This window comes from Cherax quadricarinatus, chromosome 10 (assembly GCF_038502225.1).
Source record: "Cherax quadricarinatus isolate ZL_2023a chromosome 10, ASM3850222v1, whole genome shotgun sequence".
In the NCBI taxonomy this organism is placed as follows: domain Eukaryota; kingdom Metazoa; phylum Arthropoda; class Malacostraca; order Decapoda; family Parastacidae; genus Cherax; species Cherax quadricarinatus.
The window spans coordinates 10,507,839-10,518,761 of NC_091301.1; the positions used below are offsets into that span (position 1 = coordinate 10,507,839).

At 40.2% G+C, this 10,923-nt stretch overlaps 1 protein-coding gene across 1 annotated transcript; it reads right to left on the reverse strand.

Annotated features, from left to right (window-relative positions):
- Window positions 1-939: 939 nt before the first annotated feature.
- On the reverse strand, window positions 940-10,664 carry LOC128687938 (aldo-keto reductase family 1 member B1). The gene is made up of 9 exons (XM_053775561.2): window positions 10,512-10,664; window positions 8,104-8,271; window positions 6,690-6,806; window positions 4,617-4,811; window positions 3,990-4,090; window positions 2,306-2,411; window positions 1,856-1,921; window positions 1,404-1,486; window positions 940-1,252 (listed from the first exon to the last, which is right to left on the reverse strand). The coding sequence occupies exons 1-9, from the start codon at window positions 10,584-10,586 to the stop codon at window positions 1,210-1,212; spliced, it is 954 nt and encodes a 317-aa protein (XP_053631536.1). The 5' UTR covers window positions 10,587-10,664; the 3' UTR covers window positions 940-1,209.
- Between the last annotated feature and the right edge of the window lie 259 nt (window positions 10,665-10,923).

Genomic DNA, 10,923 nt, shown 5'->3' on the forward strand with positions numbered 1-10,923 from the left:
CGATAATATGCACCAAGAACACACAGGGATCCAAAAGTGATCTTTGTTGGACTCTTCTAATTACACATATACTAACAATTCATTCCCTGAGGTGACTGTATATTTTCTATTCAAGTATTCGCTTTATCCCTAATAATACCTTTCTTTTTACTCCAGTTTGCTTCACCAATTCGCAAATTGTCCTTGCGCCAGTATCGAGGGCTTTGCAGGCCACCCATCCCTTTCCTATCTGCCACTTGTTAGTATGTCGAATATCTGTTTATGGTAAGCAAGCAAGCTCTTCCATTTCTGAATTCATATTAGCATGCTTTGAGGAATTTAACAGTTTCTAGATAGTCAACAGGTTTTTCTAAATGTTAACAAGTCTTGTTCTTACAATCTTTTCCAGCAATTAGCATGTTACACTTCTCCATGACTCTGATCTCTATTATTATTGTACCCATTCAAACCTTAGAGGTCATATAGAGCATGTGTCATGGGAGACAATCAGACTTCATCCAAGAAAGTGGAGGAAAGATCAAATTTCATACATTACGAGCTCTTTACCAGCATCAAGTGTTTCCCTTTGAAGGAACTCAGGTCCCTATAGCCCACAGTTTCCTGTTGCCTTCCTTGAATATTGGCATCAACATCTCTGTCCTACAGTCGTCTGGCCTAGTCAGACGTGGCACGTTCCATCGGTAGTCTCTCTTTTAAAGAGAGAGAGAGACTATCGAGGTTAAGGATACATCTATCTAGGTCAGGGACTGAACACCTATTGGGACCGAATAGCTAAAAAATAAAAAACATGGGGTCCGAACACCTTAAAAATCCTCTCTCTACTTCTTCCACCGTATAAGTCGCCTCTGTATTCGACTGAAGAAGCCTGCAGCGCAGGCGAAACGGTTCAGTAATTAAGATACAGCCAGTGTGGTAGTATAGGATCAATGAAACACGTACAAGACAGTACATATTATATTTATACTCACATGAAGAGTGTATACCATACACAGTGCTCTAGACAGTGCTCGTTACCTGTGCACCAGATTTCTGATTGCGTTCGAAATCATTCGAATAATATTCACGGTAAGTTCTAGACTCCTGAGTCATTTTTCAGTTACGCTATTGTACTCTGAAAATGTTTCCAAAGTGATCGCCGATGACTTTCGGAAGATAACTGATAAATGACACAGGAAACCAGCTTAAGCTGTGAGCTTTCTTCGTGGGTCATCAGTACTCATCGTGGAATGGGTAGTACGGGTGATCACTGGTCCTGAAGAAAGGAATGAATATCTGAAAATATACGAACTTAACACGTCTTAATGTATACAATCTTTCGGTTTATATACGCTGAGACATACACGCCTATGTGCATATGCACTGAAAAATAAATACGGTTTATAACAACTTAAAGTACTACTTACTCGGAAGAGTTATAAGCGCGTTCATTGCACTCCATACTCTCTAAGAGTTTTATGTCCTCTGGCGACAACTGGAAGTCCCAGATCTGCAACACGTAAAATAATAATTATGGCTTTAGAGACACTTTGGGTTGGATGATGGGTGCATGTTTTCCTAATTGCTAAATTACTAAGGTATTGCATGACTGCATGAAGTGATCAGGCAGGCTGTTGTGCCTACAGATATATATGACGTAATGTCGTCCTGGCTTGAAAATGCTCTTCACAGAGCAAAATATTCTCCAGCTTCTCTTTCCTTCACGGTGTGGCCTACTTTGCAATTCTTGCAGCATGTACTTACCAACAACCAGGTTAACAACAACGTTGCTTGGAGACCTGGTCTGAAACCGGGCCTCAGGGAGGCGCTCCCTGCAATCACGAAGAGATTAAACTAAAAATTCAATCTTTTATCGTACCTGGAAGTTCTCTTCGATGCGAGACTTGGTGACAGATTTTGGAATCACAATCAAACCTCGATCAATCTGTAAAGATTTTTTTACTTATTATATCAGATCGATTCTAATAATACGTACATTTCTTCAGTGCTATGTCATTTACATTTAAATAGTTCAAGTGTAAAAGCAGAATTTCTACATTTTATCAATATTAATTTGCAAATACAAAATATACATTCGTCACTGTGAGAAAAGCCACTTCATTACAGCCCATCATATACAGGCCAATTAATATTTCTATTTGCTACAGGATCAATAAAAGAAGTGACTCCATTCTGGGAATATTTGTGATAATATCACTAGTGACAACACCATGAGAACACGTGTGACAGCATCACTATAAAAACACCTGTTACACCACTGTGAAAACACTTGTCATAGCATCACCGCTATAACACCTGTGTAGCTGACCGGGAAACGGATGAGAATCTGTGCTGGTGACTTCTTGTATTTCTGGGCGAGAGTCTTGACCTTAGGCTCCTCCGTCAGTACTGGGTCACCTGGCTTTGCCCACGACCTGTTCATGACAAAAGAATTACAAAAAGTTAATAGGACATGGGAAGAGAGCGAGCTAGCAAGCTTTCTGCTTTTCTATCCTGGACTTTCAAACCTAGATAATACACGATAGTCCTTAATCTAGGTATACATACATAGTTATTCTCAGCAGATAATCTCGGTGTGTACTTAGAAGTCCTTTGACATCTGTCATTCTCATATTCCCATGTATGCAAGAATACAAAAAGTTAAAATAAACAGGAATACGAAAATAATCACATAATTGCCTTTAGTCTTTTTTGTATTATTTATCAATACACTTTCGTCGTGGGCAGAGGTATTTTCGAGCTCCTTACCGGCTGGTCGCATTTTTGCTCTCCATGGAATCCCCTTATATCCTATTTTTCACCTTGGAAGCGAGTTCGGTTCCACCTGCAAATTCTTTTGTGGGATGATGCATGTAACACGGAAGTTTAGTACTAACTAAACTTAATCATCCACTGGTTTTTATTGCCTTATAGGCATATATTTTAGATTTAGTGGCTGCTTGTATTGTTGGCTCATTGTTGTGTAAGGGGAGAAAAAACATTTTCTCCCTGTCCCCTAACTGTAGTAACCCAGAGACGAATAGAAGTTTTCCACACCAGGGCCTCTGAACAGTCGCACTCTCTTTTTCTCTCCACCCACAATACTGATTCATTGTATTCAGTATCCTACTTGATCAGTCCTATGGTAAATTTTCCACTCCACGTCTCGCACGCTCTCTATCAAGTGACTGGAGGAAATCGATATTAATACCTGAATGGATTTGTGGGATTTACCGAGGGCTAGCACTATACACACACACAAGGCCAGGAGCTGAGATCTACCACTGCAACTACAAATAGGCGAGTACAAACACACGAATGAAAACTCGTATAATTATAAAGCAGCCAAAGTTAATTTCCTTTAAAATAAATCCTAGTTTAGTAAATCAATGATAACCCGGAAGGTTAGTAACCCAGGATAGCACAATATAGCCACTATGACTTAGTTATTTCGGTTCTTCAATCCTCTTCCCCAAGATGTGACCCCACAACATGGCTAACACCCAGGTAAATGCTGCCATGATAACAGACTCAATAAGTGTAAGGAAACATACCGAGTATTTGTGCTAAGCTCCAACCCGAGTCCTACATTTATGAGACGAAAGAGCTACCACTTAAACTACGAAGCACCTGTACACATAAGGAACCAATTACCTACGATCTCTGAATTTTAGCTAATCTTAATAATGAACTTGGAGACTCAGTTTACAGGTCCTGTTTACTAACGTTCCTGCAGAAACTAACACAGTATTAAGTAAGACATTTGCAATACTTTAATATTTTTATTGGCAAAACGTTTCACATTCACAGAAGGCTTCAGTCGAATACAAGCGAATATATAACACGAGTGAAAAATGGACAGGTAATTTAGAGATCAGTCCCTTAGGCTATATAGAAGGGAACATCGCCTTTGCAGTGTTATCATAGATGGCGCTCATTTCCAAAATGCTGTCAAACCCAGTTCTGACATATAAGTTTGAGATTCCTTACCCACCTCCACAGCCAGTACTCACCTATCTGGGGACCCAAGAGGACTATAAGCTGTAACAGTGATGTTTTTACTCTTGCAAAATTCAATCAATTTATGCTGGGGCAGATAGGGGTGTACTTCGATCTAGAAAAGAAAATAATTCGTTAAGTCAATTATTCAGTGTTTAGGTATCTAATATATTCGGTGTTCGTAGCAAGTTCTTTGCACTAGAATATCCTCTAGGGAGGTTCCTTGGCGCTGGTGAGGTCTCTTAATTAATCTAGAGAACTGGATCTGCGCTCCGGTTCCCTGAATTGAGCTTGAATATCTTCCAACCCCCCATGCGCTATATAAACCTACGGGTTTAGCGCTCCTCATGATTATAAAAAATTGCACTAGAATAATAAAATCTTCTCACTGCCTCAAACACTTTTCACGGGTCACATCTTAAACATACTGCTGTGCGTCTACACCTTTACACAGTCAAACAGACTGTAAATTATTCTTTTCCTGCTTACTTTAATTTTACTAAATCTTCTTAGGTCAGTCTAAATTAAGCTGCCATTATTAAACAAAGAGATATTGAGACTGATTTTCGTGAAGTTGTTAAACCAGTGAATTTACAGACTGGCTGAAAAACATCAAATGTACTCTCTCCAGCACCACCCACCTGATTGTTAGCAATGGGAACCTTGGCCACCTTAAGAACACGTTCCAGTTGTTTCTTATTGAAGTTAGAGACCCCGATGGACCTGGTGAGGCCCAACTTCACACACTCCTCCATTGCTTCCCAGGTTTCCACGTAATCAACGTCACTGTAGAGTCTCTTCCCAGTCGAGTCAGCTGGGAAGAGATCGCTTCCTTCCTGCGGTTGAGGGAAGATACGAGACTTAATGGTACTGAGACCTATGAGATCACGCAGCTATAATAGTATCTAACACTAAATACGAACCAACAGAACACCAAGAGTATAATTGTCTAACAAATAAAAACTATTCGAACGAACTTGCTCAACAAATAAATGCATCACACCAAGTAAAATCCACATTATTAAAAAAGTGTTATTTCCAAATGCTCCCATAAAAAAATATCCTTTGAGACTGAGTTTCAGGAGACGGGGTGAAAGGATCTTAGAAAAAATGGAAGGGGTGTAGGAGTGACCTAGAAAGGTTTGGAAATGACAGATGACCATGAAACTTAGTGAAAGTTTAAAGATATGGAGGTTAGTAGGTAAGAATCAGACATGGTGTTGGAATGTTTGAACGAGGTGGAGGCTTGAAGCAGCGGAAATGTCATATTTGAGATCAATGTAGGGAGTGAACATTATGAACAGAGTAAGGAATACAGAAATTAGACAGTATGAAAGTTATAATTGAAAGAGAAACTAAGATGTTCTGATAATTTATAAATGAAAGGGCAAGCTGATAATGGGTGTATAATTCCGGGAAGGTGTACTGGACGTCCCAGGAAGGATTGGAAGGAATGAAGTTTCAAGTGGTAAGGATCTGAGCATCCAGCAGGCATATGTGGGTGGGTTATATCGCAGTGAGTGATTTTTTTTGTGTATGAAGAAGTTAATGTCTATGAAGATATTCACAAAAATCAGCTATCCGAACTTGATATATGGCCGTGGAAATAGGTTATTGCCTGTACTTAAAAGTAGTGGAAGTATTGCACTTCATCGTGAAGTCCACAAACGCTTCAAAAGCCCGTTAGGAAATGAGCAACAGCGCATGTGTTTTCTTCTTTGGGTCCTCTGAGAAGAAACATCCGATGTGGCTAAAATTAAAACGAAAACAAAGCTATCAAACAGACAAGGCCCCCGATAGCTGTTATCACTGAGGGGAGTTCCAAACAGGTACTGAAGAATGCAAGCCTTCACTGACTAAATAACAAAAAGGCACAATACCGTGACTGGAACGATACACAAATAACCCGCACATAAAAGAGAGAAGCTTACGACGACGTTTCGGTCCGACTTGGACCATTGACAAAGTCACACTAACAGAGGTGGAGCAGGACGGCTATATATAGGCAGGAAGAGGTGGAGGTAGTAGTAGTGGTAGTAGTAGTAGTAGTAGTAGTAGTACAAGAATTGTATATAATACCGACAGGATGAAATGACACATGAAATGACACGGTGGGGATGCCCGGGTGTTGTGCATGTGTCATTTCATCCTGTCGGTATTATATACAATTCTTGTACTACTACTACTACTACTACTACCACTACTACTACCTCCACCTCTTCCTGCCTATATATAGCCGTCCTGCTCCACCTCTGTTAGTGTGACTTTGTCAATGGTCCAAGTCGGACCGAAACGTCGTCGTAAGCTTCTCTCTTTTATGTGCGGGTTATTTGTGTATCTTCACTGACTAGGCAGTACCTTCAGTTTTTTTACGTCACAGTGCGGCCCTCTACACTGTCAAATATATACTTATCAGTAGATAACGCTTTTTATAGTCTATTGAGAGCTTTGATTAGTTCGTCCTTGAAGCTCCTGGGCCAGTATGTTAGGTAGAGGGTGAGGAAGGTGAGATAGGTTATCAAGACAGTGGCCTTGAAGCTCCTGGGCCAGAACTTGAGGTAAGTGAAACAGACGCCTCCTGAGCCAGTATGTGAGGTAGAGTTTGCGATAGGCGATATAGATAGCTTATCAAGGTATTGAGCCTGAAGCAAGTGGGCCAGTATATGAGGTAGAGGTCAAGGAAGGTGAGGTAGATAGCTTTTCGAGGCACTGACCTTGAAGCCCGTGGGCCAGTGTATGAGGTAAAGGTCAAGGTAGTCGAGGCCGAGGTTTGCCAGGGTGGTCTTGATGGCTGGCAGCACAGACGACTTCGCGTGGAAATTATTCCACACCTGGTGCAAAGAAAACTTAATTAACATCAAAGAATTTTTTCAGTGGAAAAAATTAGAGTTCTTCAACCCCTGCGTACAGTATGTAGTAAGATGGTAAATGAATGCTGTTTTACCACGGACGTGAATGAAGTCACATAGAACACCTTTATTGAAAGCGTATCGGGCCATGGACCTTCATTCTTTTAAACATGAGTATCTGAAGTTGATCAAGGTCCAAGGTCCGAAATGTTTTCAGTAAAGGCGTCCCATGTGACTGTATTCGCGTCCATTTCCTTCAAACTGCATCTTGCTCCTCGTGTACTTGCCATGTAATAAAAAAATATCCAGATAATTTCTGATGAAGCCAAGTTGGGAAGTCTTCTGAAGCTTCAGTATCTACGACCTTCACTATTACAGATAACCATTATCAGCACATATCCTATTTACAGGAACAATCGAAATTACTTTGAAGAGAATAAATATTTTTCCTAGAAGAAAATCACAATTTAATTAGATTTAACTATAATATTTCTATTTTAGCATCCAGGCACCTAGGCGAGAACTATTTTTTTTTTTCATATTTTTCATAAATTTCGAACATATTTTCATCCTAACCTTTTCAGTACTTTTTGTTCACTGCTCAGTTTACAGGCCAAGAGCTGCTATCCTACCTTACCTCATTTACAGAGATATTATTGTACCTCAGCTCATTTCAGAACCAAGCCATATTTAAGGTATACTACCACCCTACTCCTGTATGCTACCCATAAGTCAGCTAACACCGAGGTGCTAGGTGAAGCGTGTTCAAGTGAAAGGTTATTTTCCGAAAGTGTTGTGCAGCCCAGGTTTCGAACCTGCTTCCACAGGTTTTCAGATTGTGGGTCATCTTTTTTAAGTTATTCTGGATCACTATTAATACACCATATAAATGTTCCCTGCATAAACGTGGATAATAATTATTATGTATTTAAGCGGAAACTCTAAACCCTCAAGGGTCACACAGAATGGGGAATGAGAAGTAGATTTAATTCAAGGAATAAGAGGTAATTCAGTGAATCAAGAGCCTTTCCTCAGGATCAAGGGGTGTCTCTAGTAGTGTAAAAGAGAAGATAGAGATGCAGACTTAGACACTGGATTTTCAGTCCCAGCATGGGGGGAGCCTTGATGCTACTGAGGTGGCTCTTGATCCATGGAATTAGAGCCAGCCTTTTCCTCGGAACAAACCTGACTACCTCTCATTTCCCAGTCACTATTAACCAGGTTTGCTGGCTTCCCTGTGGATATAATATTATCACTAGATATTAAGCGGTGATCATACCTTGCTGGTAATGAAGAGTTCATCCCTGGTGACAGTACCGTCCTTGATGACAGCAGCGATGGCAGCTCCCACCTCAGGTTCATTGCAGTACACGTGAGCACAGTCAATGTGCCGGTAGCCAGCTGTGATGGCGTCCTTTACCGCCGCCGTCACCTCTCCTGGCTTAGACTGTCCCACAAATTAACCCTCAGTGTAACTTAATAAAAACTAATTACCATATTTACAGATGCTACCCCTTTAGTGTGATTTTTCACCGTGTGCGAGATGAACTGGTTCATATATCAACATATTTGAAAGTAAATTTTATAACCATATTTAATATAAATTGTATTAATTTTCTTGGAATTGCCGACAATTTCTTAGGTAAAAGTATACACATGTAACTTTTACCTAACAGTTAATATAAAGCTTCATAAATATGGAGTGTAAGAGATGGATGGTAGGGGTCGTCCCAGGAAGCACAGGAGGGGGGGGGGGTTAACGAGGTTTTGAGTGCTAGGATTCTGAGCATCTAGCAGGTTTGTGTGAGCGGGTTTGATGGGAGAGGAGACAATGGGTCTTTATGACGTGACGTACTCGAGTGTGAGTTGGGTAACAAAGAAATTCAAGAGTCAATAGAGGTGGGGATGCTGAAATCTGGTAGGTCACCTAGTTCGTGATGTCTGCACATTTCTGGTAAGACATTTATTCAATGAATATCATTACTAATTAAAATATTATTACTAATTAAAACATTACTAATTAAAACATTGCATATCTAGAGAAAAAAATAACATTGTTAGAAAAATGCCAAATGCTTTTAAAATATCGTAAACTTTAGTAAATTTTAGTCATCTGACCGTTTCATCCCCATAAAAAAAAAAAAAAACATTACGTGAATAATTTTTATTTTAGAAATTGAGAAACGTTGGTGGTGGCAGCAGCAGTAACAGGCAGCAACACAAACATGATGGTGGTGGACATCCTCCCCCCAACACACACACACACACGCGATAGAATTAGCATCATCGTGACGACTCATTTTTACTTTTTTTTACACTGCATTGTACAGGCTGAGTGGTAATGGTCAGGGGGCACTGTAAATCCGTAGGGGTCATAAATTTCTCTCGTGGAATTAGGTCACTGATGCTTGAAATATAAAACTTTTATCCTATGTATAGTATTTTTGTCTCGCATGGACATTCCGTTTTGATCTTTGTAACTTAGTTTTGCAATCTGTCAGGCTATCCCAGCTTTGGCTCGGGCTGGGTAGGCATCGTATGACTGAATCATGGGACGCGGGTTTAATTCACATGACGCGCTCAGTGGATCATTAAGGAGCAACTTTTACTTTGTCAAAACTTAAATAGTCTGACTCGAGGTCACAGGCGTAGTATATATGATAGAACACTTGGCTCTATACCGCTGGTGAGTGATAGAGCACTTGGCTCTTTTCATCGATGGTGAGTGTGGTAGAGCACTCTACCATACATCGCTGATATGCACTTCCTAAATATATTTGACAGTCTTTAATACTAATGTTTTTGGGCTCTGATTTTGAAACTGTCATTGATAACACGGATCAAGTAAAATCCCTTTCAAAACTGCAACGAAAGGATCTTTTTTTCAGGATTTGACTAACGCGATCACGACATTTATGATCAAGGTATTTTCTTTTAATATCGTCAGGTAAAAATTTTTCTCTGCAATTCCAAGATTTAAAAATGATCAGACACGACTTATCTATTGTTACCTTTTTTTTCATTAATGACAATAAAGACCAAGATGATCTTTAACTCGACTTTATTTGCCTGCAATGTGATACATTGATTTTGGAGTAATTTAAACCACTGACGATTCCCAGTCTGAAGACATTGCCAAAACGGAAAACTCGTAATCAAAGAAAGTTTGTAATGTTTGTCTACACACACACACACACACACACACATACATACATATTTAGTGTGATGAAAGTAAATAAATCAAACTTTATATCTGCTGGTGATGTGCTGCATCAGTGAAAATATTTGCCAACTCCTTACTAAGATTCATTATGCGAATAGAAAATCGAATAATGTGAACCTTAAATTTTTACATGGTGGACCAAAAGCTCCAGTTAAGCGGATTATTGTATGACAAGACCTATGTCAGGAAATTTTTTTCCTGATGAATGAAATACCATCACCCAGTGTGACTTTAATGTTAGCCACAACCCAGCAAGATGGGTTTTAGTGTTGATATTTAACACATTACCTGCCTCATGTAAATTATGTTAACATTCGCACTGCTTAAAAATTACATCACTTAGATATATTTAACATATGGCAGCACAGGCAACATTATTTTATATTTAGCGAAAAGAAGATATTTGTCAAGTACATCAACATGCAGATAAATAGATGACTTCGAGAAATAAACTGAGGACTTACTTTCCATGTTCCCAGACCAAGTATCGGGATTGACCTCCCATTAGAGAAGTTGATGGTGCGACCTAGAGCAGCCATTAGGAAAGTGGACTGAAGGAACAAGCGTGTGTCACCCCGGCGCCTCAACAACTGGGACAAGAGGCTTCACTCTCGCTCACTTAACGCACCCGCAAACCATACCCCCCAACCCCCCCACCTCCCCCTACACACACACATACACATTACCTGGAGTTTACCTGGAGAGGGTTTCGGGGGTCAACGCCCCCGCGGCCCGGTCTGAGACCAGGCCTCATGGTGGACCAGGGTCTGATCAACCAGGCTGTTACTGCTGGCCGCACTCAAGCTGACGTACAAACCACAGCCCGGTTGGTCAGGTGCTGACTTTAGGTGCCTGTCCAGTGCCTTCTTGAAGACA

Excerpts from the sequence above, each read along its gene's own strand:
- LOC128687938 (XM_053775561.2), bottom strand. The coding sequence starts at position 10,586 with ATGGCTGCTCTAGGTCGCACCATCAACTTCTCTAATGGGAGGTCAATC. Across the intron at positions 6,807-8,103 it reads AACTCTTCATTACCAGCAAG|GTGTGGAATAATTTCCACGC; the intron begins GTATGATCACCG and ends TCTTTGCACCAG. Across the intron at positions 4,812-6,689 it reads ACTGGCCCACGGGCTTCAAG|GAAGGAAGCGATCTCTTCCC; the intron begins GTCAGTGCCTCG and ends CCTCAACCGCAG.